A 27,870-nucleotide genomic window follows, 5' to 3' on the forward strand; every position below is an offset into this window, starting at 1 on the left:
ACAACGTACACTGAACCGCAAAAGAAACGTCACCATGGATATATATATTAGAAACCTTAATCTTCCAAAAACTGTAAACTTACTTTGAGACATATTAAAAAGATGAAACTTGGCACAACTGATGATCAAGGTTGAAATTAAAGAGTCAAATGTTCTTAAAGTGAAACACAACACAAGTCTCTGAGAAAATGGCATCGCAAGTCAGTATCTCGTGTGTCCGCCATGTGCATTGATGACTGCCGTGCAACGTCGATACATGGAAGGGATGAGGCGGTTGATGAAGGCCATAGGCACTTGAGCCCACACTCTGAGGAACGCCCGACGCAGTTCAGCTGAAGTTGTCGGCCTTGGTCAGACGTCATTCAACCGTCTTTGAATCTCATCCCACCGGTGCTCAATGTGATTTAAATCGGGACTGAGGGCAGGCCACTGCATGGTTCTGATGCCATTCTGCTGGAGGAAATTTCTTGCTGCTCTCGCAGTGTGGGCACGGGCGGTATCATGCTGAAACTCGTGTTTGCGGCGACGTGCCAAATGAGGTATGGCGTGTGGTCTCAAGAATAGATCAATGTACCGAGCTGCTGTGACACCATTGCCGCTCCAGGGACCGATGTCCTGGAAGACCACAGGGCCGACCAATTCCACCCCACACCATGATGCTCGGACCACCCTACGAGTCTCTCTCAACAACACAAGCATCCGAATAACGTTCCCCACGGCGTCGCCAGACACACACACTCTCTCTCTCTGCCATCTGCTGTTGAGATACGGTAACGGCTTTCGTCGGAGAAAGGGACTCTTCTCCACTGCTGGTGGCGCCAATGCTGGTGCTGTGTTGCCCACTGAAGACGGTCCCGGCGATGACGTGGTGTCAGAATGTGTCCTCGGTGTGGCCTGTGACAGTGGAAGTGTCTGCTCGTCAACCGTCGACGCACAGTGTCCGCACTTATGTGTCGCTGGTGTGTCCCAATGGTCTGTCGAGCATTTTCCGGAGTATCAACAAAGCGATCTTGAAGATGCTGTCGCACGATCTGACGATCCTGACGTCGGGTGGTGACCCTTGGTCTTCCACTACGTGGTCCGTCATCTGTAGTGTTGGTGGTCTGGTGCCGTTGCTGGAGCCTGTATATGGGTCAAGCTTGCAATCATCCAAGGGCTTGGTGTCGCCGATTTCTTGCCATGTGGTAACAATTCAATAACGAAAATGTTATCCGATCTGGGTGGATTTTTATAGGGCCAAAAATGGGGGAACTTATGTGCATTTCAATTTGCACGGAACTCATATGCATCGAGTTACCATGGCCGTTGCCGTGATGCGTTTGGGCGATCGGTTTTATTGTCATCTGCTTTGTTTTTTCATCATCAAATTTCATTTTTCCGGACAAGGTAATGTTAAATTTTAGAAACTTTGACAATAATTACAAAGATATTTAAATGACAAATTGTCCTGCAATGTTACTTGGGGTGACGTTTCTTTTGCGGTTCAGTATATATCAGGGTTGAGAGTAAAGTGTGTAAGGGTTGTGAGGGTTGTAAGCGTCACAACTCTCTCTGAATAAGAAACAAACCAGCCATTAAGAATTCTTCTACCTGGACACAACATCGGCTGTATTGTGTGTGACCTCGTCAAGCATTTGCCTATTCCTCATGCAGAAATAGGGCTGCGAAAGGCTGATTTTTTCAAGAGCGAGTTGATGTTCCATGTTGTCGCTGCATTCGCCATACTTGTGATCGTTGTCATGGCAGCCGCGGCCTTCTTGTTCCTCAGGTAATGTGTACTTGGTCATGCAACATGATGTAATGTCATGATCGTTCATACTTGTCATGTGTTTTAATCATATCCATAGACAAATCACGAAATCCGTTTTGCAACATTGTTTAACATTTTATATATCGGATTTAAATGAGACAGTGTATATTGCGTATGATTATGGAAAGGGTTTGTCGCTTGTATTTATTTTGTAAATTGTGTAATGTGTCTATTTAATCGTAATTGTTACCGTGTCCACAGCTTCGGTCGACGGAAATTTAAAGAGAAGTAATGGAAATGGTCAGATCAGTAACTGTAAAAATGATTACGTGCCTTCTCGTGTTTCAGGGAGCCGTTCATGAGGTGGAGAAATGGCCATGGTAACACTTTTTCTTCTCAGAGAGAGAGAGAGAGATAGGGAGGAAGGGAGATCGGCGGAGAGAGAGAGAGAGCAGAAGAGAGAGAGATAGTTGGGAGAGAGCGGCGGAGAGGGAGAGAGAGAGCGGAGGAGAGAGAGGGAGAGAGCGGCGGAGAGAGAGGGAAAGAGCGGCGGGGAGGGAGAGAGCGGCGGAGAGAGGGAGCGGCGGAGAGAGCGGCGGAGAGAGAGAGCGGCGGAGAGAGACAGAGAACGGCGGGGAGAGAGGCGGAGAGGGAGAGAGGAGCGAAGAGAGAGAGCGGCGGAGAGAGAGGAGAGAGCGGCGGGGAGAGAGGGAGAGCGGCGGAAAGGGAGAGAGGAGCGGAGAGAGAGATAGAGAGGGGGGAGAGCGGCGGAGAGAGAGGGAGAGAGCGGCACAGAGAGAGAGAGAGAGCGGCGGAGAGAGAGAGAAAGAGAGAGAGAGAGAGAGAGAAATGTGGCGAGATGACTGGGGTCAACAGTTGTACAATACGTATGGGCGTATAAGTGTTGAATGTAAAGACATGCAGAGAGCATGCGTCTTTTCCTATTTTGGGAAAGTGTAATGTTATATCAATTTATTCAAGTTGGTTTTCGTATTAGTTTTATCGGATGAAAAATAACTTTAATAACATCGGAAATAGAATCGGAACATGAAAAATCATATTGATAAAAACAAATCAGCCGTGGTAAAAATCTTAGGTGCAATGTGCATAATATCAATATGTGAGCCTAAACTTCTGCATTGCCTCATACATTCTTGGAGATACCCCAATATATGTGCATGTAGATAAACCAGATGTTCTCAGATGTTCTCTTCATCAGTATGTCACTGACGTATAGTTTAGCTCTGACGTATGATTTCATCGCCGACATGGTCGTATATAGTGTAAGCCATGTCAATGCCATTGTTCCGTACAAACATATTCTGCTATATAGGGCTTCAATATTTGCACGATCATTCCATAAAGGAAGCGTCATCTAGTATACGCTTTATATTTACATGAAGTTATCAACGCCGGCGACGTCGCTGCCCCACGTCGTCAAGCAGGCAAAGACGATACCCAGGAGACAAGTCTTAGTAGTCGTAACGGCCCGTCTCCACTTAAAGGCGTCCCAAAGGCCACAACATCGGGAGGAGAGTCCAGCAAGAACGTCTCAATGAGAGGACGTCTCTTTCAGCATAAAGAAAGGCGAGTTACTCTGAAGAAATCGTTGATGTTCGAAGATCCGACGGTGAGTGTAGTCGATGTCCATGGTGGTGCTTACTAGTATGTCATCTGTTACATTTGCAAACTTCCATAGGGCCGAAAGCGGGGCAGTTTGGTGTGCAGCTGTGATTCGTACTTATTATGATCCGTAGTCTTGTTAGCGCTGTACGATTTAACCAAAGCGGCATATGAATAAAAGCGACAAAACGCTTTCCTTATTCACAAGGAACCTTTACCGACAATATCATGAGAATGTGTTTTTGAATCACTATCAAATAGTGATGACACCAGGTGTTCGCAAAAGGTGAACTATCCTGCCCCACCTGCGTAATCTGGCACCTGTCATAAACACATGCACAGGGAAGTCAATTGTCCACTGTCAACTGTGTTATTTTGGACTTTCTTGCTACATCAAACCGACACGCTCAATATGACTGATATAAAGTTCACAGCGACACGTTAAATCAAGCTCTTTAACTCATTAATATACGTGTTTATATATGAGTGTCAATGCAAATTCAGATAGTATTTAAAATCAAGACATTGTTTGTGGTGTAATTCTATTACATATGTTCATGGCACAATCTCTCCAGGTGGGCCAAATGTCAGATGCCGGATGCGAGGACGACCCCAAGGACAGACACAAAGGTAGTAAACCTCGGGAAACTACATCAATAATAAAAGCAGAATTTTTTTTCCATAATCAGAAGAATCGCTGTCAAAAGTCCGTTGGGCGATCCCGACTATATCATAAGAAGTATTATTGAAATATCATAGGAAAAGTTTTGATGAAAAATATATACATCCATGTAAAAATTTCGAAATCTTTTCAATGGGATGAACGGTAAATTAATATTAACATGTCAATCCAATTAGTTTCCTTTAGAATTTTATCTGATGTTTTTCACAAAGGTTTGTAGTTGGATGTAATTCCTCTTATTCATCCTAGAAGCAACCACTGAACAAGACGATGCATTGGCCATAGAAGAGAACGAGATCTATATTTCTGCATCTCGGATCGCAGTCAAGGATTTTCAAACCTATCTTGCTCAGAAGAAATCCCAGAAAAAAACTTTCGACAAAGAATACAGCGTATGTTTCAGTTGATGGTGTTCTAGTATTTTAAAATTCATAGATACGCTCAGACTTTCCTATGAAACTTACTATGGGTTCGAATCCCGCATTGACTGTGGTCATCACCCTTGATTTGCCAGCACCACACTCGTACTCCTTAGATTCAAAAAAAAAAGAAGCTTTTGATTATTCTAGCAATAATAATAGTGCTTGAAAATTGCTAAAAGCGGCATAAAAACCCTTTCACAGACTCGCTTTAAGGACTTTAATGAACCCCCATGAACAATATTAATATTCCTTGTCGGCTCTGGAAGGCAATTGATCAACATGATGTAATTATCATAGAAATACCCGTGAATTCCACGTTCGGCTCTCGGCTCTCGCATTCCCAACTCAGTTATCTGAAAATAATGTCCATTCCGATGTTCTCGCATTCCTATTGGACTGCTTTGACATTGACATTATGACAACGGCGACCTGTAAATAAACCAGTGTGGACAGACCAGTGGTTGATAGCATGAGCAAACGTCCACATCGTTGGGATACCTTGGCACAAGATCATGTTCCCAACGTAAACGCCCCGTCTTCATTAGTCGGCTCCTCTGATATTCATTATTCACGGGAACCGGGGGTCTGTTCCGCACTAGAATCCTAAAGGGATTATATTACCTACATGTATTTCTCTAATTATATATTTCAGGAGTTCCCCCAAGGGCTCTCAGCCTCTCATAATGTTGCGCTTATCCCAGAAAACAATGTCAAGAACAGGTTCAAGGGAATATACCCATGTAGGTATACGTATAAGTTCTACTCAAATATTCCAGTCGGGTTGAGACGAACCGGTGCGGGCTCTTGACAGTCGAGCAGATTTATTTGTACGTTTACACATACAGTCTTTTGGATAGTTTTGGACATCATAAAACTTTATGCATAGATCTTAATATGGAATAGATGAAATATAAACGTTGTGAATTGGTAACAGGCCATGGAATCCTCTTTGAATGTTCCAGATGACCACAGCCGAGTATGCTTGAAAACCAAGAGCACCATGGGAGGGTATATCAACGCCAGCTACATTAACGTAAGGCCTACTCTCTACTGGTAAAACATATATAGATGCAACACTGTTGCTTATATTCAACTTTGAAAATGTTTTAATAATTTATATCCATCCAAGTGTCAAGTTTCATTTCGTTTCTACACAGGGTCCTTCAAATAAGCGACAGTACATCGCCGCTCAAGGTTGGTGAATAATATTGAAATGAAATGTATATACTCGTATCAATCAGACATTGCATGTTGTTGCATCCATAAAAATGTTTTAAAATCTTTTTCCAACAAGGGGCACGGGTGGCCTAGCCGTCTAAGGCGCCGCGATTCGCTGCGCAGAGTTGCGTCCCTTGGCCACGCCAGAAACCTGATTGTGGGTTCCAATCCCCGAACGCCCCGATTATGTTTCTAGGTTTGTCAGCACCATACCCATGCTCGTGGGTTTCACCGAAGTGCTAGGCGTCTGAGACCTGCATCACTTCGGGCTCTCCTCCCAGATTAAGCTGACTCGCCGTGATATAACTGGAATACTGTTAAAAGCGGCGTTAAACCCAACTCTCTCACTCACTCTTTTCAAAACATGTGCAAAACTACTGAATGGGAATTAATTAATGATTGCTTATGTAAATAATATGAAACTGATACATTTGCAGGCCCCTTACCCAGCACAGTGACTGACTTCTGGGAGATGGTGTGGGAGAACCAATGTCCTGCCATCGTCATGCTGGCCAACGTCATGGAAGATGGAAGGGTGAGCTAAAACACATATTGATAGCTATAATCGACAAAATCCTTTCTATTATCATAAGGAATCTCTGCTAAAAGTACGAATATAATCATGTCTTTATGAACCACTATCAAACAGTGATGATATTAGTGTTCCCGAAAAATGGACTGTTTCCTGCCAGGAGGTATAACACACATATGTAATGAGCCTTTAACGCCCCTGCCTCAGCAACGCCCAAACAGCCATGTTTGTGTAGAGACCTGTACGTATTGCTGTACTGTGTTTTGTGTTATAGGAGAGATGTCATCAGTACTGGCCTGACAAGGGCGTGTCTGAGTTTGGAGATTGGAGCATCACCTGTCTGGACATCTGCCAGTTAGCGGATCTCACCATCAGGACCCTCAGTGTTCAGAGAGTGAGTCATACAATCCTTAAATACCGTTTCCCCCGTGAAGGTTAGAATTGGTCTGCAGGAACCCTTGCTTGTCTCACCCGTGAAGATCCGGGTTAGAATTGGTCTGCAGCAACCCATGCTTGTCTCACCCATGAAACGGGTTAGAAATGGTCTGCAGCAACCCATGCTTGTCTCACCCGTGAAGATACGGGTTATAATAATTATTGGTCTTCAGCAACCCATGCTTTTCTCCCCCATGAAGATCCGGGTTAGAACTGGTCTTAAGCAACCCATGCTTGTCGCAAGGGCGACTAACGGGATCGGGTGGTCAGGATCGCTAACTTGGTTGATGCCTGTCTTCATTATCCTTTTTGCCTATATCTATGCTCATGATATCAGTCACTGGATTGTCAGGTCCAGATTCGATGATTTACAGACCGCTGTAATATAGCTTGAATATTGCTCAGTGCGGCCTTAAACAAAAAACAACAAATTAGAACATAATATAATACCGTCTACCCCATATACGATTTTTTTTGTGCCGTTAAGGGCTTTCTCACTGTATCATGCCTCTTTTAACAAAACATGTTCAAATACAATAACAAATCTTTAACTTTTTCCTCTGTGTCGCTCATTAGGATTTGTAAGAGGACCATTTCTCTTTTATTCTACACATATACGCAGATAAGTTCAAAACCACCTCCCTGATGACTCCTTTAATACCCCTTTTCATGACTGAATTGGTTAACACTGCTTTGAACAGTATTTCTGTAATATGACGTAGAATGCTCCACACTTGCACCTTGACGATACATATGACTTAATGCGTCATTGTTACAAGGGTGACAGAATTGTTGTATGTTACTAAAAGGTAATAATAAATAGTAATGACAGTGATGATGATGATGATTATGATGATGATGTACTTTTGCTTTCAGAAACATGGCGTTTCTAAGCAAGTGAAGCACATCCATTACACTGTTTGGCCTGACAAAGACGTCCCCAAGTACCCCATGTCGCTTGTAATGTTGCGAAACACTGTTCGAGAATTCTGTGATTTTGACAAGGGACCAACTGTCGTTCATTGCAGGTAGGTCAACATTGGTCAACATGACCGTTTCCTATCTCAAACTTGGGGCACGGGTGGCCCAGTCGTCTAAGGCGCCGCGATTCGCTGTGCAGGGTTGCGTCCCTTGGGCACGCCAGAAACCTATGATTGTGGGTTCGAATCCCGGTTCGCCCCAATTATGTTTCTAGGTTTGTCAGCACCATACCCGTGCTCGTGGGTTTCACCGAAGTGGTAAACGTCTGAGACCTGCATCACTTCGGGCTTTCCTCCCACATTAAGCTGACACGCCGTGATATAACTGGAATACTGTTAAAAGCGGCGTTAAACCCAACTCACTCACTCACACTATCTCAATCTACCCTTGATCTCCATCAGCCATCATAGAGTCGTATATTTGAAAGGATGTTCACTGAAAGCGTTTTATAAATGAAATGGGGTTTAACGTTGCGTTCAAGACTATAGCAGTTATACAGCGACGTATATTGCACGTGTGATGAGTGTGATGCTACTGGTTCCAGGACTTCTACTTTGACTAATGGCGGCTTTATAGTGCATCACACCCAAACACATTATACTGACCGACCAGTCAGTGTATTATCCCCTTAATTCTGAACGCCAGACAGGGTAGCAACAAGTACCATCTTTTGACGTCCCTTGGTATGACGGGCCTGGGGATCAACCCATCTCCATCCACTCTCGGGCAGATGCTCCACCCACTAGACTACGGATGCGGATGCATGTAAAGATACTAACAATTCCTAAGTGAATTCGTTTTCAAGTGCAATGAGGTGCGGTCGGGTAGCCTAGTGGTTAAAGCGTTCGCTCGTCACGCCGAAGACCCGGGTTCGATTCCTGACATGGGTACAATGTGTGAAGCCCATTCCTGGTGTCCCCCGCAAGTGCAATGATGTTATATGCTGAGTTGCCCCCCTTAGCGAGTCAGTGTACGCCAGGCGGTGATTCGAATTCAAGATCCACTTTATGGTCGTATATGTCTGTCAGCACTATACCTTGGCTCGTGGGTTGTGGTAAACGCCTCCGAGTGTTCATTCTACCTTTGCTGACACGCTGATGTAATAATAATGCGGGCCCCTACAACGCTGACATCACAGTAACGACCCACTTTTGTTGTCCCTGTCCAGCGCGGGAGTGGGACGCACAGGGACACTCATCTCCCTGGACTATCTGCTACAGGAAGCGGAAGAGCAGGGAAGCGTCGATGTGTACGCATGCGTGTGGAAACTAAGGACGCAGCGGCTTAAGATGGTCCAAACAAAGGTAATAATTACATTCCATGATGGAATGGTCACAGTTGTATATCTGTCAAGAGCTTTACCTTCCGCAACTCTAGCTGTAACTTTTGACATAAACTCGTGCCTGATCAGATTACAAAAAAAAGAAAAGCATCACACTGTTCTATCTACAATATAACTTTAAGGCAACTTTGGAATTTGACATGCTTACACTCTTCACGAACACGTGGTGCCATTACTGACAATCCGTGATCCATTCATAATTTTTAACCTCTATTTGCCTTTTACACCAAACAGATTCTGTTTCGTCAGATAATCGAGGTTGGTTATTCTCTGGCGTTTATTTTATATTTAAATATAACAAGGAACAATAAACACTGCCAAGATCATCGACTAACTGTTGTGGTGTGCAGGTGACGACACGAATTTGCAGTACTTAACATCAGTAATTGTATTTGTCTGGCCGTTAGGTCCAGTATGTGTTTCTTCACGACTGTGTGCTGGACGCTCTGGCGTACACGACGCCGGCAGTAACAACAGCAGAGTTTGGCAACGTTTACAAGCAACAACAGAGAGATACTGACGGGAACAATGGCATGGCGGCAAGATTTGAGGTTTGTAGTTCTGAAAACGAAAGAAAGTGTGATACATTCGTTTAATGCCGCTTTGAACAGAAATTTACATGTAATATCAGCTGCATGTCTGCTTAATACGATATCTGCTCATCTTCCTGAGGCAAAACTGAACTTTTATAGTAAGTGAACTCCTTTGTCTCGGGAAGATTATATGTGCTACGCCCGTGATACACGGTGGCCCAAAATGGACTCGAAATACAATAAGCTATGATGGTTACTTGTGCTATGGGTACTTGATAACTATTTTTCAGAAACTGAACAGCTGCCCAGGACCTGCAGTCACTGCAACTGTAGCCCGCTATGCTGAAAACATTCAGAAAAATAGGAGACAGTCACTATACCCAGGTATTATTGTTTTACATGTTCATTTAACTTTCGAAATGTATCAACAATATTTGTATATAGGTTTTGTTTGTTTAATCACTTTTATATTGCCTCCATAGTTATTACCCTGCCTATTAAGGAATAACACAAGGACTGGTCGGCTCGGAGTCCGTATACTGTGTCTGTGTGGGGTGTCCATGTAAAACTACACCATGGTATCTCAGTGGGATAGCATTATTCAGCCGGCATTAGTGCGGGCTAGTACAAGCTAACACACTTTAACATAATGTAACAATGTAATGTTGCTTACATAATTTTAATTGTATGACTCACTCTCTGAACACTGAGGGTCCTGATGGTGAGATCTGCTAACTGGCAGATGTCCAGACAGGTGATGCTTTTATCTATTGCCTCCATGTGACGTTGATATCGGTTTGCCGGTTTGTCTGGCGAGCGGGCACCTATGTTTTCGGGATCTAATTTTATAACAACAGTAGAAAGTCATCTAACATTTTAACAGCTGCTTATTGGATTACTATATCCTCTTGTGTGGTCCTACACCGAAGTCATTCTATCATGCCCAGCACAACACTCTACAATACTTTACCTGGGTGCATTAAAAATTTGCAACATATTTCTCAGAAATATGATTCTTTCACAGATGACAGTGATCGACCTCTCCTGACAACTGAAGTGGAAGGCCAAACAGATTACATTAATGCGGTTTTCGTACCGGTAATACTGTTTAACTTATTTGATTTCTTACAAACAAGACCGCCTCCGTGGTCTAGTGGTAGAGCGTCCACCCGGAGAGCGGAAGTCCGGGGTTCGACGTTAAAAGATGATACTTGTTGTTACCCTGTCTGGCGCTTTAAGGGGCATTAAGGGGTTAAAGCAAGGACTGGTCGGCTCAGAGTTAGTATACGTGTCTGAGTGGGGTATTCATGTTAAACTGCGGCATGGTATCTCAGTGAGCTAGCACTATAAATCGGCATCAGTCCGGACTAGTACAAGCAGCCACACAAACACATACACGTACATGCACGTCGCTATATATGTGCAATAATTTTGGACGCGACGTTAAACCCAATTTCACCTCACCTCACCTTGATCTCTTACAAACAAGCTTTCCTCTGATGACAGTGCGTCACGATACTGACAGACCTCTTGACACATTAAACAGTTATTTAAAACGGAGGTCTACCTAGGAGTCGATACATCACCACATGGTTACATATCAGCCGAAGTAGGGACCAAATGTCTTCTTCTGGTGCTTAGAAACATGTTTGTGCGTTTCAATAGATTGGTTTTTGTAGATCCAAATACCACAATAAGTATTCGCTATACCCTTCTTCCACATTTGACGCATCAGTGACCAAAATGACCGATGCATTTCCTTGTTTATGTTCTCGCGTTTGGTCAGGTAAACTCTTGACTTGCCTTTGCATGTGTTTGTGGCATGTGCACTGGTGTGGCAGGATACGCTGACCTTTTCACTGTCTATTTGATATTGGTTCATAAGCACATGCTCATGATGTAGCCTGAATCGTCCAACAGACTCATACATACATGTAACTGCATAGAAAGAAAAATCATCCTCGATGAAGCAGAAAAATGTATTTCATAAAAAAAACGTTGATTTAATATTTCTTCTTGGTTTTGTTTCTCCGAAATATTGCTCTATATTTGTGTGTCCAGTCCTACAAGAAGCAACGTGCCTTCATCTTGACCCAGGCACCCATGCCATCTACAGTGGTGGACATCTGGCGCCTCATCCACGACTACCGCATCTCAGGCATTGTGGTACTGGATGATTATAAAGAGAATGCATCGGTATGGGTTTTACGTTGGTATAGGATAGGTATTTTGTCAGTAATTTTTAGTAACGCTTATGGTACAGTCGGAATCGTACAATGGAGACTACCTTTATCCGATATTTCCTATGATTATGTAAAGGGCATTGCCGCTTTATTTAATCTTAATCGTAGGATAGTAATGCGTGATCATGAAATGACTAGACTGCTTCCGTGGTCTAGTAGATAGAGGGTTTACCCGCAGAGCGGGAGGCAGGTTGTTCGATGCCCAGCTGCGTCATAACAAAATACGGTACTTGTTGTCACTGGTCTGCTCGGATTCAGTACACTGCGTCTGAGTGGGGTATCTCTTTAGGCAAGCGCTATATAATCGGCATTAGTCGGGAATAGTACAAGTAGCCACACACACGTGCATGAACGCCGCTATAAAAGTGCAATAATCTTGAATGCGACGTTAACCCCCCTGTCGCTGATAAGACGACATACATTACATTTCTCGCATCTCAGTAAAGGTATGATAAGCGCCATTTAAGATCCACTGGGAACGTCAAATTATATTCATGTGCCTCCTCCTAATCACAGAGGAGGAAACCAGAACAATGCTAGCCATGGTTATGATACTTTATGATGTATTGACAGGGAGACTGTGCTGTGTATTGGGCTGAAGAGGGCAAGCCAGGCAATTATGGGCCCTTTGCTGTATCGTTCATCAAGCGTCAAAATCACCCTGGATTTCGAACAGAGGTTTACAAGTATTCAATGAAGGTAAGGCCATTGCAAGATGAGTGAGTGAGTGAGTGAGTTGGGTTTAACGCCGCTTTTAACAGTATTCCAGTTATATCACGGCGTGTCAGCTTAATGTGGGAGGAAAGCCCGAAATGATGCAGGTCTTAGACGTTTACCACTTCGGTGAAACCCACGAGCACGTGTATGGTGCTGACAAACCTAGAAACATAATTGGGGCGAACCGGGATTCGAACCCACAATCATAGGTTTCTGGCGTGTCCAAGGGATGCAACTCTGCACAACGAATCGCGGCGCCTTAGACGACTGGGCCACCCGTGCCCCCCATTGCAAGATGAAGATGCTTGATTGCAAGATAGTAAAGCATCTTTACTGCAGAGTCACAGGCTACTTGAGCCTCCTCTTGAGTCGATCTAACCACGCATACCACGCGTTTTTAAAGGTGAACCGGACCGTTCTGGCCACCAGTTACAATAGCCTGTTAAAAAAGGTGAAAAAAATGTTTTCAATAAGTAGGAAAATAAATTTCATATTCATGCTCGTCACTTTCGAACATCTGTAAATAAAGTTTGATAATGCCTTCGTTTCTTAAAAAAATCCAAAAATATACCATTAAGTTGACCATGTAAATATATGTGCACCTGTATAACCTTTAAGGAAACGTTTATCTCCTCTGACAGGGTACAAATGAAACAAGGGAGATAACTCTGTTTCGAGCAGATTCTTGGAAATCGACCGATCTTCCTCGCAGCTCTGTTCATTTCCTTACTCTCTTGGATTACATCAGACAGTGGAACTCCAGCACGGCCCCTATCCTGGTTCAGTGCAGGTAAACATGGTGTTAGAACGCGGCCCTGTCCTGGGTCAGTGCAGGTAAACATGATGTTAGACACGGCCTCTATCCTGGTTCAGTGCAGGTAAACATGGGGTTAGAACGCGGCCCTGTCCTGGGTCAGTGCAGGTAAACATGGGGTTAGAACGCGGCCCTGTCCTGGGTCAGTGCAGGTAAACATGATGTTAGACACGGCCTCTATCCTGGGTCAGTGCAGGTAAACATGGGGTTAGAACGCGGCCCTGGTCCTGGTTCCGTGCAGGTAAACATGATGTTAGAACGCGGCCCCTGTCCTGGGTCACTGCAGGTAAACATGGGGTTAGAACACGGCCCTGTCCTGGGTCAGTGCAGGTAAACATGGTGTTAGAACGCGGCCCCTGTCCTGGGTCAGTGCAGGTAAACAGGGTGTTAGAACGCGGCCCCTGTCCTGGGTCAGTGCAGGTAAACATGGTGTTAGAACGCGGCCCCTGTCCTGGGTCAGTGCAGGTAAACATGGGGTTAGAACACGGCCCTGTCCTGGGTAGTGCAGGTAAATATGGTGTTAGAACGCGGCCCCTGTCCTGGGTCAGTGCAGGTAAACATGGTGTTAAAACACGGCCCTGTCCTGGGTCAGTGCAGGTAAACATGATGTTAGAACACAACCCAATCCTGGGTCAGTGCAGGTAAACATGGTGTTAGAACACGGCCCTGTCCTGGGTCAGTGCAGGTAAACATGGGGTTAGAACGCGGCCCTGTCCTGGGTCAGTGCAGGTACACATGGGGTTAGAACACGGCCCCTGTCCTGGGTCAGTGCAGGTACACATGGGGTTAGAACACGGCCCCTGTCCTGGGTCAGTGCAGGTACACATGGGGTTAGAACACGGCCCCTGTCCTGGGTCAGTGCAGGTACACATGGTGTTAGAACGCGGCCCCTGTCCCGGGTCAGTGCAGGTACACATGGGGTTAGAACACGGCCCTGTCCTGGGTCAGTGCAGGTACACATGGTGTTAGAACGCGGCCCCTGTCCTGGGTCAGTGCAGGTAAACATCATGTCAGAACACAACCCAATCCTGGGTCAGTGCAGGTACACATGGGGTTAGAACACGGCCCCTGTCCTGGGTCAGTGCAGGTAAACATGGAGTTAAAACACGGCCCCTGTCCTGGGTCAGTGCAGGTAAACAGGGTGTTAGAACACGGCCCCTGTCCTGGGTCATTGCAGGTAAACATGGTGTTAGAACACGGCCCCTGTCCTGGGTCAGTGCAGGTAAACATGGGGTTAGAACACGGCCCCTGTCCTGGGTCAGTGCAGGTAAACATGATGTTAGAACACGGCCCCTGTCCCGGGTCAGTGCAGGTAAACATGGTGTTAGAACACGGCCCCTGTCCTGGGTCAGTGCAGGTAAACATGGGGTTAGAACACGGCCCTGTCCTGGGTCAGTGCAGGTAAACATGATGTTAGAACACGGCCCCTGTCCTTGGTCAGTGCAGGTACACATGGTGTTAGAACACGGCCCCTGTCCTGGGTCAGTGCAGGTAAACATGGTGTTAGAACACGGCCCCTGTCCTGGGTCAGTGCAGGTAAACATGATGTTAGAACGTGGCCCCTGTCCTGGGTCAGTGCAGGTACACATGGGGTTAGAACACGGCCCCTGTCCTGGGTCAGTGCAGGTACACATGGGGTTAGAACACGGCCCCTGTCCTGGGTCAGTGCAGGTACATATGGGGTTAGAACACGGCCCCTGTCCTGGGTCAGTGCAGGTACACATGGGGTTAGAACACGGCCCCTGTCCTGGGTCAGTTCAGGTACACATGGGGTTAGAACACGGCCCGTGTCCTGGGTCAGTGCAGGTACACATGGGGTTAGAACACGGCCCCAATCCTGGGTCAGTGCAGGTACACATGGGGTTAGAACACGGCCCCTGTCCCGGGTCAGTGCAGGTAAACATGGAGTTAAAACACGGCCCTGTCCTGGGTCAGTGCAGGTAAACAGGGTGTTAGAACACGGCCCCTGTCCTGGGTCAGTGCAGGTACACATGGTGTTAGAACGCGGCCCCTGCCCTGGGTCAGTGCAGGTAAACATGATGTTAAAACACGGCCCCTGTCCTGGGTCAGTGCAGGTAAACATGGGGTTAGAACACGGCCCCTGTCCTGGGTCAGTGCAGGTACACAGAGTGTTAGAACACGGCCCTGTCCTGGGTCAGTGCAGGTACACATGGGGTTAGAACACGGCCCCTGTCCTGGGTCAGTGCAGGTACACATGGGGTTAGAACACGGCCCCTGTCCTGGGTCAGTGCAGGTACACATGGAGTTAAAACACGGCCCGTGTCCTGGGTCAGTGCAGGTACACATGGGGTTAGAACACGGCCCCTGTCCTGGGTCAGTGCAGGTAAACATGGTAAACATTTGTAGACCGATGCTCATGATGTAAATCTCTTGACTACCTGGTCCAAACACGACAGACCGCCATCATATAGCTGGAATATTGCTGAAAGCGGCGTTAAACAAAAAGCAAACGAACAAAACAACTTCCACTGTACTTCACAATACACATAGTTCTTGTGATTGTTTTTCAGGGATGGAGCAACTCGGTGCGGGCTGTTCTCTGTGGTCAGCTCTATACAAGAACATGTCCTCACTGCACAGCTTGTGTCAGTCGACCGGGCCATCAGAACCACTCGCAATGTCCGGCCGCAGGTTATACCCACCATGGTAATAGGTTTATTTTCTAGAACCGTCACGTAAAGGTCACCCAAAGAGAAGTACAGTAAACTACGGTTATAACGAACTCAAAGGGATTACTAATTTTAGTTCGTAATAACCGTAGTTCGTTATAAACATATATACAGCATAGCTACAGCAAATAGTCGGGACCAAAAAAGTAAGTTCGTTATACCCGTCAGTTCGTTATAAGCGTGTTCGTTATAATCGTAGTTTACTGTATCCCTGATATGCAAGACAATACATGCCAAAATAATCCGTTTCCGATGAGAAGTATTCTTCTGTCACCCGTGTGGGGTTCGTTGATGTAATTCCCTGCGTTTTGGTTGAAGGGAAAGCAGTCTCCAACGAAGGACAATGAAGGGGCGTGATCACTAATCCATTCCATTCTCACAATGTATATTGCGTTAAAATATATCGCACAATAGACAATGAGAGTGGAGTTGTTTTTGTTTTAGGCTGTTTGTATCCAATTGTTGTTTGTAACTCCCAAGTGAGTACTAGTGTTCGTGTTATATACTACTCAAAAGAAGTTAAAGAACACCCGATTACAGATTAACTATAGACACATGGAAGAATTGGGGCTTCTTTGATTAATTTTGACCTGTATATATCTGTACGTTACACGTGCTGAAACGTTATATTCTGAGTTTGTCTAAATATTTTCAAATTAATAATTTTTCTTACATAATTTTCTTTGATGGGGATTTAGAAGTGGCATATGTTATACTTTGTTAATGGACAGAGGCATAGCACTCGAACCTTTCTTGTATATATAGAAACTCGAATTTCTTATTTTTTACAATAATATATAACAAATGCACTTCGTTTTTTTCAGGAACAATACAGATTTTGCCATGATATTATGATGGAGTACCTGAGAGGACCATGGAAGGGGAAATAGCATATTTCATGAGAGATGAGAGATGGCATTTATGGTACTAGGTCAATGCCACATACGTGATTATGTACAGCGATGGTTTTGTTTCAAGCTGAACCTTTGGCCTTTTTTTAATTCTGTTTTAGTAATGTTTGTTGTAATAAACATGTATTGTTACTCTTTTCTAGATTGGACAAATTTCCTTTTTTATGCCTAGGTCTGATATACAGGTTCACTTATGACGAGTAGAGATACACACAGCAGACATATTTCAAATACGGAACATTTAGTTGTTCTTAAGTCGGATTCGTACAATCGTTTTGGGCAGAGATTTCTTATGAATGTGGAAAGGGTTTTGTCGCTTTTATTTACAATGACATGCTGGGGATAGTAAATGTTATTGCATAAGAGTTTCTTTTTGCATGTGAAAACCCATCAAAGACTTTTAAAAACAAAAACATAAACCATGAATACTTGATGGTCGACAGATAATTAATGAGAAAATCAACATTTTATGTTCTGGTTCTGTATGATAATTTTTTTTAATCAAGTTCCTATTAATGTATAGTGAGTGAGTGAGTATGGCTTTAGGCCGCTTTTAGCAATATTCCAGCAATATCACGGCGGGGGACACCAGAAATGGGCTTCACTCATTGTACCCACGTCAGGAATCGAACCCGGGTCTTCGGCGTGACGAGCGAACGCTTTAACCACTAGACTAACCGACAGACCCCTATTAATGTATAGACTTGAGGGGATAATATTTCTTGTTTTCCATTAATTGTATTCTATATATATTTTTATTGACTGTTTCACATAATTCGTGTCTGTGTGTTTGTGTCTGAAACAAAACAATGAATTGGGCGTGTCAGAAATCCTAGACTTTGATTCTTGGTTTGCCAGGACCATATCCGTGCTCATGGGTTTCACCACAGTGGTATACATCACTTTGGCTTTCTCCCTAATCTGAGGCGCCGTGATATAACCAACATACTATTGAAAGCAGGGAAACACGACCAACTCACTCACATCGAAGTAGGACGTGTTTTCTTAAATGCGGTTTGACCCTGCCAAATGGCATCCCAGCAAACTTGACTCAAGTCATTAAACCACTACTTTTTGCTTATTTATACTGTATGATGTAAATGAATCTCTCATGTCATGTATTAATATCATTACTTATAAGATATGTTTGTGTTTTAGTTTATTCAATAACGTTTATGTTTGTTTTGTTTCTTCGATACACCTTTAGTAATTTCTTCCACTTTTGAGATTATATTATTATATCCTTTTATTTGATGGTTTTTATCCTCAAACTTATGTTGCATTGTGCGTTCAAATAAACTTATTTAGATAACATTTCACGCAGACGTTGAATTTTATACATCTTTGTGTGAGCATGAATATCAAGCTATCAACACACTGTACATTGTACACTTTTCCTAAAAAATGTGTTTATAGTTGGCTTTAGATTAACATCTATAGCCTTAAGAAAAAGTTTAAGAATTCACACAGTTATTATGAATGGCACACATGCATTATATTTTTTATATTTCATTGATATGTTCTGTGTAAAAGGGAGTTTGATGCCCACCAAAGTAATATAAAACGTTTGTATATCTTTTTTTTCAGTTTCGTTGCCTTTGTCTAAATAAATAAAACAAATATGATAATATTGTATTGCTTTGTTCACTTTTTTTTTGCGTGGGTTGGAACGTCATGCATACCAAAGTTAAACGGTGGCGAATTTGAACACCTGTAAGGATTATCAGGGGTCATTTGTAATATTTAACCCTCTTCCTTCTTAACATTCACCGGGGGCACGGGTGGCCCTGTCGTCTTAGGCGCCGCGATTCCCTGTGCAGAGTTGCGTCCCTTGGGCACGCCAGAAACCTATGATTGTGGGTTCAAATCCCGGTTCGCCCCGATTATGTTTCTAGGTTTATCAGCACCAAACCCGTGCTCGTGGGTTTCACCGAAATGGTAAATGTCTGAGACCTGCATCACTCAGGGCTTTCCTCCCACACACGCCGTGATACAACTGGAATACTGTTAACAGCGCGTTAAACCCAACTCACTCACTTAACATTCATCTGTAACGCTGTATGTGATGCATATTTACATGAAATTCCTAACGGTTCCTCCGGTAGATGTCTTATGATTATTGAAATGGTTTTGTCGCTTTTATATTTACTGCCGATGACGAGCTAAGTTGTCGTTATTGCTATTTTAAGTTTATGGACACATTTGACCCGAAACATGACATAGTGTCACAAACCCTTGTACATTACAGCCATGTTAAGAGTCATTACTTTCTGGGCAAGAATTTTATCTGGAAAATTTACAAAAATATCACTCTTAGTTTTTAATATTGTGTATAATAATTTCACTGCTAAAATATGCGCCAAAGGTGGTTTATGTTTGTTAAACATTTTTACAAAATTGGAACTCAATTGGGACTGATATTTCAATATTTCATCAGGCAAAGCGATATTCTACAAAGCCATAAATGATAACATGGCACTGGAAACATACTTACCCCAAACTACTATGAATATCTTTGTTATTGTTCTGAACATCTTGTCATTATTACCCATCGTATGTGGAAGATTGCACAATACACTCTTAGGGGATGAGAAAAGCACTCTATGTAATAGTGAGGACATTGCTGACGAATTTCATTTATGTTTGAATGCATACGGATAAACTTCCCTGTCCATCCACAATGCGTAAACTTATCAAGCTTTTTCAATGTAACAATCATATGTTAAATAAATAAACTTGTCAACTATTGTTAAATTGACTAAGTAATGGATACATTCAAAGAAATTTGGCAGCCATTATTACTCTAATCTGTAAATCCTCAACATGCTATGTACAGATAGCCTTGGGAGTAATAAAGGTCTTTTCTTCTGTTCTGCCTTAAGGTAACAGATGACGCAGTGCTCGTGTTGAGGACGTTAAGGATCATTAGGAGTCATGTGATGTTTGACCTCCTTCCTCTGTCACCTTGTATGTTATGCATATTAACACTGCCTATGTTGCTGTTTCCTCAAACACAAAGTCAAGTCGTAGTTGTCGCTTTCAGAAATGTATATTCTTTTATAGATACAAGGAAAGCAAAACCTGTCTCACTTGCATAGAGGCCAGAACGAACGAAACATACATGTCATCATTCCACTGTTCGCGGGTAAGGATCGCACAGCCATTCTCCTATTGACGGCCCAATTATTGACAGGAATGAGGTTCTTCACAATTATGTTTACAGGGACAAGTTTTCATATTGCAAACATACACATGTATGTAGTAGCCATGATAGATGATAATACTTCGAATGCTATTTGTCGCGGCCCACATTGCTACAGGCCCATGTTCTGCACATGTACACTCTGACCAATAGCCGAATTGCCAGGGGTGACATTTTGGTTTACTGTCACATCCGTCAGATTATATTGCACAGGAGGTAACAGGAGAAGGGCTTGATCGCGTCGACTTAACTAAACAACCGCTGCAGTTGTAATATGAACAAGGTCATGCAATGAGTAAGTGAGTTTGGTTTTACGCCGCTTTTTGCAATATCCCAGCAATATCACGGCGGGGGACACCAGAAATGGGCTTCACTCATTGTACCGATGTCGGGAATCGAACCCGGGTCTTCGGCGTGACGAGCGAACGCTTTAACCACTAGGCTACTCGACCGCCCCAGGTCATGCAATGAATGCCCATAATAAGTATATGTAACTATATGTATACGTCCCTAATCGGCAATGTCCGTCGGTGTTTCCGGACTAGCGAGATCAGTAGTACCCACTTGAGTGTACATGAAATGCAGGACCTGGTACATGTACTGTTCAAATAGATGCGGAACGGAAAATGACACAAAAACAATAACGCGCGAATTACAGAGTTCACGATTGTAACATGTTTCATTACAAGGAAGTAAGTCTATACAAGAGCGTTCATGTCGACCCAAGGTCGTAAACACAAAAGAAGATCTATAAACTGTTTATTTTCATACAGGAAATAATCTTTGTTGCAATTCTTTTTTATTCATGACCTTTGTATTGTTTGTACTTCAATACTTGCTAATGTATATGAAAGCGACAAAACCCTTTCGATAGTAATAGGAAATCTCTGCTGAAAGCAGAGTCGATTGTACGTTTCCGACCATCTCATGAGCATGTGTTTATGAATCATTATTAAACAGTGACCATACCAGGGCCTCGCGAAGAAGTCAACCTATTCTTCCCTTCCGTTGGCACCCGTCAAAAGTAGATGCAAAGTCAAGTCAAGTGTTCACCCGAAAAAAACGGGAACAAATGGTACAAGTCAAAGTAAGGAACTGCATCGGACATCATTTTTGTCATTTTGGACATGTCCCCCACAAATCTACCATGAAAGCTTTTGATAGCTTTATTGAGGCCGTGAATGTTGTAACTTTGATCAAAAAGCTTTTGAGTCGTATGAAGTCGTAGAAAGAGCATGCTCATTATACCTCAGGGGCTTTGAAATGTAGACGCAAGGGGCTGATGCTGCAGGAAAATTGCTCGACCATCGGAAGTTAACCATCGGAAAGTCGAAGTCATCCCTCCTGCCTGAGAGTAAATGTTCTAATTACGTCGGTGAACGGGAGACAAAGTCACCTTTCACGACGCAAGTCACTGTCAAAAGGTTGCGTCCCTTAACCGTGCCAGGATCCGATGAGCATTGGGTCGAATACCATATTCGCCGGAATAATGGTATGTGGATGATCACGATAGTATAGTTTTTTCATATTGAATATTTCCTATGTATGGATTTCTTAATGAGGTTTGTTTTAGATGGTATGTTTCTTGCTGGTTTTTATAGTAACCTTGAATTTGTATATCGTGGGTTCGAATCCACCCTGATTAAGGTTATTGGTTTGTCAGTACCAAATCCGTCTTGTGGGTTTCAACAAAACGGTAAACGTCCGAGACTTCCATCACTTCTTGGTTCCTTACCATCAAGGCGACGCGCTTTGATATAAGTGAAATACTGCAAAAAGCGGCTTTAAAACAAAACTTATTAACTTACTGAAGGCATACAGCCACAAAGGGAAGTTGTGAGTCACGGAAAACACTCAAAATATTTCCTGTACGAATTCAGTTATCGAGTCTTACAGAGATATATCTCCGAGAGGCACGAACGAACACGGTATGTCAATTTAATATACATTTTAGCAAAATAATCAACATCGTCTTTAAAACGTTCATAAATGCTCATAGTTGTTAATTCCTCTGTATATGATTTTGTTAAAGACACGACACGACTGTTAACTCGCGATGGTATCCTTATTTAGCATTGTTTGACCCCTGATAACTAGACATTACTTAACTCACCATAGACCTTTCTTAATATATCAGTGTTTGACTCCTTATAACTAGACATGACTTTACTCTCCACAGAACTTTCTTAATCTATCAGTGTTTCACCCCTGATAACTAGACATGACTTAACTCTCCACAGAACTTTCTTAATCTATCTGTGTTTGACCCCTGATAACTAGATATTACTTAACTCTCCACAGAACTTTCTTAATCTATCAGTGTTTGACTCCTGATAACTCGACATGACTTAACTCTACACAGAACTTTCTTAATCTATCTGTGTTTGACTCCTGATAACTAGTCATTACTTAATTAACATAGAACTTTCTTAATCTATCATTGTTTGACCCCTGATAACTAGACACGACAAAACTCTCCACAGAACTTTCTTAATCTATCTGTGTTTGACTCCTGATAACTCGACATGACTTAACTCTACACAGAACTTTCTTAATCTATCTCTGTTTGACCCCTGATTACTAGACATTACTTAATTAACATAGAACTTTCTTAATCTATCATTGTTTGACTCCTGATAACTCGACATGACTTAACTCTACACAGAACTTTCTTAATCTATCTCTGTTTGACCCCTGATTACTAGACATTACTTAATTAACATAGAACTTTCTTAATCTATCTGTGTTTGACTCCTGATAACTCGACATGACTTAACTCTACACAGAACTTTCTTAATCTATCAGTGTTTGACTCCTGATAACTAGTCATTACTTAATTAACATAGAACTTTCTTAATCTATCATTGTTTGACCCCTGATAACTAGACACGACAAAACTCTCCACAGAACTTTCTTAATCTTTCAGTGTTTGACCCCTGACAACTAGACATGACTTAACTCTCCACAGAACTTTCTTAATCTATCAGTGTTTGACCCCTGATAACTAGACATTACTTAACTCTCAACAGATCTTTCTTAATCTATCAGTGTTTGACCCCTGATAACTAGACATTACTTAACTCTCCACAGAACTTTCTTAATCTATCAGTGTTTGACCCCTGACAACTAGACATGACTTAACTCTCTATAGAACTTTCTTAATCTATCAGTGTTTGACCCCTGATAACTAGACATTACTTAACTCTCCACAGATCTTTCTTAATCTATCAGTGTTTGACCCCTGATAACTAGACATTACTTAACTACCATAGAGTTTTCTCAATCTATCATTGTTTGACTTAACTTTCGATAGAACTTTCTTAATCTATCAGTGTTTGACCCCTGACAACTAGACATGACTTAACTCTCCACAGAACTTTCTTAATCTATCAGTGTTTGACCCCTCATAACTAGACATGACTTAACTCTCCACAGAACGTTCTTAATCTATCAGTGTTTGACCCCTGACAACTAGACATGACTTAACTCTCTATAGAACTTTCTTAATCTATCAGTGTTTGACCCCTGATAACTAGACATTACTTAACTCTCCACAGATCTTTCTTAATCTATCAGTGTTTGACCCCTGATAACTAGACATTACTTAACTACCATAGAGTTTTCTCAATCTATCATTGTTTGACTTAACTTTCGATAGAACTTTCTTAATCTATCAGTGTTTGACCCCTGACAACTAGACATGACTTAACTCTCCACAGAACTTTCTTAATCTATCATTGTTTGACTTAACTCTCGATAGAAGATTTCCTCATTTACCATTGTGTTTGACACAATTTTAACAGGACACCATTTTAACTCGCGATTGATTGGTCAATGATAAGCAGACATCAGTGTTAAATCCCGATAAAAGCATTCGTTATCTAGCTTTAATTGGCCGCAAATATAAAACACAGACATTAGTTATCGTTGGCTCGAATCCCAGATTCGGCCTGTTAATGAAGTGTGGTTTGTACCCATGCTCGTGAGTCCCTAAAGTCTGACCATCTAGGACCTGAATCAATCTGTGTCATTATAAGAGTGTGCTGTGACTGGAAACGGCTCAAAGTTGCGCTAAACCGAAGTCCCTCACACATACACAGTTTAATGTTGATGTGTATATTGCCCTGCCCAGGTGATGACTCTGCTAACGGTACCATTTAATCACCAAAGGTTTCATTTCAGATGGAGATTAATAGGAGTCTCCTGATTGCAAATCTTTCTGTATGGCCAGTGATCGTGGCCGCAGTGCTGATAATCCTCATCTATGGTTGTTTAAGGTAAACTAGGAACCGACCATTCGATTTTTGGGAGGGGAGGGGAGGGGAGGGGAGGGGAGGGGAGGGTGGGTTTGAGAGGCGGCTGGGATTTAACAGAAAAGAAAATATAATTATGCTTCAGAATATTCAGGCTCATAGTTTTGAATCTAATCGCGATACAAAATCCCACCACCTAATCCCCTGCCCGTGAAGATCCGGGGTAGAATAGGTCTCCAGCAACCCATGCTTGCCGTAAAAAGCGACTATGCTTATCGTAAAAGGCGACTAACGGGATCGGGTGGTCAGGCTCGCTGACTTGGTTGATGCATGTCAATGGTCCCTATTGCGTGGATCGATGCGCATGATGTCAATCAAGGGATTGTCAGGTCCAGACTCGATTATTTACAGACCGCCGTCATATAGCTGGAATACTGCTGAGTGCGGCGATAAACAACCAACCAAAACCAACCAACCAACCAAATCCCCCCCCCTCCATCCCCATCCCCATCCCCCCCACCCCCCCCAACCCCCAACCCCCCCCCCCCCCCCCCCCCACCCACCTCCGAATATCAAATGGCCAGTTCCTCGTAAAGTGAAACTTCATCACCATTTCGAATTGTGTGACTCGTTGATGAAATATATCCTTCTTTCGTTAGCTTGTAGTCAAAATAAATTAGGGAAGTAATAGAAAATATACGAATCGTGTTTACTGCAGTGTTCAATATGCATGTTTCTTGTTTATGTCTTGTTCAGATTGTAGAACTATGTATAAGGAATCGAAACCGAGATACGTTTACCAGGCTCCCTTCCCTATCATGAGAGTGGGTTGTAAGCGTAGTGTCAAGTTCTTAAAGGTCATCTGACGGATTATCTTAAAGATCAAAGTTCAAAAGTTTTGTGGAAAGCGAATCTAAACACACTGAATCTTTGTATTTACAGAATGGTATGTCGATCCTGTTTTAAAAAGCCTGCACGAAATTACATGGTGCAACTCAAGGATTACGGAACAGCATGTAGGGATCAAGATGGTCTTGAACACTCAATACACAATGACGATGATGAAGTTGGAGACAGGCTGATGTTGGACAAGGATGACCAAGTGCGGGGTGATATTAACAACCGTGACGGTGTGAAAGACAAGAATAGGTTACTATTACGCGAGGCTAGATATTCGCGTGAAGATGAAAGTCAGATTGATGTTATGAAGAGCAAAGAACAACAGACAGAGATAGATGAGGAGATCACACAGCATGTTACTGAATTGGTAACTACCACAACGAACTTACTAGAAAACCCTATGTACTCCAAACCTGATTCAACCGGCGATGGATGTGATCGCGAAAGGATAGATGCAAGTGAAGACATGCCAAAACGCCCGATCCCTGTTCCTAGAATGAAAAGCAGTTCCTCAAGCGAACAACAAACAGTAGAGGGCACCAACGCGTCCACAGAAACAACGTTATTGTCAGGAACACCAAATGGATTTGATGACAGTCTTGAGGGTGATGTATTTCCGTCGCTACATGGTATTGCTATTAATTCCTTGTCAGCATCTATTGTCAACGATACGAGCCCTACTTTGGGGCCGCCACCTCTCCCAGCTACACAACCAAGGCTGACACGAATAGGCAGGAGGCTTCCAGAGAATGCCTCACAAATGCAAAAGGCAAGGATAGAAGAACTACAGGCGGTCATTGGAAAAGACCAAATGAAGAGGGACGCGGTTACCACAAAACCAACACCACCGTTTGCTGTACCACTGGTGTCATCAGAGAAGTGTCCTATGGAACGTGAATGTCAGACTATAGCAATCCGCAAGTCCTTCAAGAATAGTAGACCTACTGCGCCTCCCCCGTCTGTACCAAGACTCACAGACAAGGATGACTTTGAGATTGCAAAAAGCAACTTATCGGGTGCGGAGGTTGGAGGTGCAATCTCGCTCGAAGAAACTACGGTTGCATATGATGAAATATGCGATGACCGATTAGATGAAGCTGACACTATAATGAATCATTATTATGATTCCATAATAGAGGACCACCTTTATGACTGTATAGATGATATGCCACGATCTAGACGTAGTCGTCATGGATCAAAACCTAACCAACAAAACGTTGCGTTCAGAACTGAAGGACTTGATGATAATGACTTTGTTAATCCTTTCTATGAGAGGGGAATCGAAATGTCATTTGAAAAAAAGATTAAGGATGCACAGGCAAACCTATATGCTTCATTTATAGAAGAAGATGAGCCTGGTCCCGGAAATACAATCTCACTGTGTGAGCAGGGAACACCCATCTCATATGGCATGGGAATGGCTCCTCATGAACGTATCGGCTCACAGCATGAGGTGCCTTGGAAAGCTGAGCCGTTGCGATTTTCTGGTTACCTGACAGCTATTGAATCCCATCCCTACAACGTTTCGGGATACAAGAGACAGACATCCTTCAAAGGATCAGCTGAAATTCTACCTGATGATGAATCAGCCATTGTGAAACCTGATGACACACCACTGAATGAGCAAGCTGTCCAGTACGTTAACGAAGGTATGACTGTAGCTGACACACATAGAAAGCCACCAGTACCTGTCAAAGGAAAGGAAATCAAAGCAGAAAATGAACACTACCAGGAACCATTACTTGACACATCAACAGCAAGAACGCAATCAGTGAAACCCCCCGTACCTCCCAAACCAAAGCCCGACAAGAGGTATTCATAAAAACCAAGCTTGGTGTATGTCATTGTTTCGATGCATAAAGCACAATTCTGGAATTTTGTTGGTCTTCATCGTGACTTTGACCTTGGCTTTGACTTTTGATGGTCGCAAACGGGAGGACAAGACAGGCTATCACGAAACTGTCATTAGTTAAATTTCATAGTTATGTTCTCGCTTGTTTGCTGTATTGACGGGGGTCTGTAAATATTCGAATCTGGACCAAACAATCCAGTTATTGACTCTCAAACTATCAATTCTAATCCGGATATTCACGGACAGTTACGTTCTTGAGGTTTCTTCAGAATGTGAAAGAATAATATATGAATACGGATGAAGCACTGAATCAGTAAAGTTGTCTTGGTATGTTTACCAGTCTAACTGGGACACTATGCATGGTGTTGATAAAACATGTTACGAAAGTTTTAATGGCTTTTGTGTTACAAATATAGGTGGATTTATTTACATCTTAAAGAATGATAAATATAAATTTCATGATATTATATATTACAGGAACTTTCAACATATATGCTCATTTCACTTGCAAAAAAACATTTTTAGAAAAAAAATAAAACCATATGCAATGACATGATGATATTTCTTCATTGCTTTGTACATAACGGTTCATCTTATAGAATAAAATCTAATTTCGTTGTTGAACAGATGTTTTGTTTAGTTTGTTTCACAAAGGAAAAAGTTATACTTTTCATATTGGAAATGAAAATCATATAGATCTTAATTATTTCAATATATCCGTAAGAGAAATCAACTTTAAAAAGAATTAGTAAGCCAATACTTCTGTGTCA

General features: G+C 42.8%; 2 protein-coding genes across 33 annotated transcripts in view; both read left to right on the top strand.

Moving 5' to 3' along the window:
- Positions 1–18,525, top strand: part of LOC124134516 (multiple epidermal growth factor-like domains protein 6) — a 38,999-nt gene extending 20,474 nt beyond the window's left edge. For 30 of the 31 annotated variants that reach the window (XM_048400348.1, XM_048400353.1, XM_048400351.1 and 27 more), the window contains 20 exons: positions 1,654–1,768; positions 2,099–2,130; positions 3,154–3,380; positions 3,949–4,003; positions 4,305–4,447; positions 5,130–5,217; positions 5,440–5,510; positions 5,635–5,671; positions 6,133–6,230; positions 6,502–6,621; positions 7,539–7,690; positions 8,812–8,947; positions 9,393–9,536; positions 9,809–9,902; positions 10,543–10,616; positions 11,580–11,714; positions 12,335–12,460; positions 13,120–13,268; positions 15,824–15,959; positions 16,807–18,525. In XM_048400348.1, the coding sequence (XP_048256305.1) occupies positions 1,654–1,768; positions 2,099–2,130; positions 3,154–3,380; positions 3,949–4,003; positions 4,305–4,447; positions 5,130–5,217; positions 5,440–5,510; positions 5,635–5,671; positions 6,133–6,230; positions 6,502–6,621; positions 7,539–7,690; positions 8,812–8,947; positions 9,393–9,536; positions 9,809–9,902; positions 10,543–10,616; positions 11,580–11,714; positions 12,335–12,460; positions 13,120–13,268; positions 15,824–15,959; positions 16,807–16,872 (2,198 nt within the window). In that variant the 3' untranslated portion in view covers positions 16,873–18,525. The remainder of the gene's footprint in view (positions 1–1,653; positions 1,769–2,098; positions 2,131–3,153; positions 3,381–3,948; positions 4,004–4,304; positions 4,448–5,129; positions 5,218–5,439; positions 5,511–5,634; positions 5,672–6,132; positions 6,231–6,501; positions 6,622–7,538; positions 7,691–8,811; positions 8,948–9,392; positions 9,537–9,808; positions 9,903–10,542; positions 10,617–11,579; positions 11,715–12,334; positions 12,461–13,119; positions 13,269–15,823; positions 15,960–16,806) is intronic. The other variant, XM_048400349.1, reaches the window with a different exon arrangement.
- A 2,467-nt stretch (positions 18,526–20,992) lies between these two features.
- Positions 20,993–27,668, top strand: LOC124134517. Of its 2 annotated transcripts, none has more exons than XM_046499362.2 (3): positions 20,993–21,587; positions 24,278–24,372; positions 25,291–27,668. In XM_046499362.2, the coding sequence occupies exons 1-3, from the start codon at positions 21,549–21,551 to the stop codon at positions 27,068–27,070; spliced, it is 1,914 nt and encodes a 637-aa protein (XP_046355318.2). In that variant the 5' UTR covers positions 20,993–21,548; the 3' UTR covers positions 27,071–27,668. The 2 variants fall into 2 exon arrangements, with proteins under 2 accessions (XP_046355318.2, XP_046355319.2); XM_046499363.2 differs by having other exon boundaries at positions 20,993–21,182.
- The last annotated feature ends 202 nt before the right edge of the window (positions 27,669–27,870 follow it).

Source organism: Haliotis rufescens, unplaced genomic scaffold, assembly GCF_023055435.1.
Source record: "Haliotis rufescens isolate VD_foot unplaced genomic scaffold, xgHalRufe1.0.p SCAF_2, whole genome shotgun sequence".
Lineage (NCBI taxonomy): Eukaryota > Metazoa > Mollusca > Gastropoda > Lepetellida > Haliotidae > Haliotis > Haliotis rufescens.

Excerpts from the sequence above, each read along its gene's own strand:
- LOC124134517 (XM_046499362.2), top strand. The coding sequence starts at position 21,549 with ATGAGCATTGGGTCGAATACCATATTCGCCGGAATAATG. Across the intron at positions 21,588-24,277 it reads CCATATTCGCCGGAATAATG|ATGGAGATTAATAGGAGTCT; the intron begins GTATGTGGATGA and ends GTTTCATTTCAG. Across the intron at positions 24,373-25,290 it reads CTCATCTATGGTTGTTTAAG|AATGGTATGTCGATCCTGTT; the intron begins GTAAACTAGGAA and ends TTGTATTTACAG.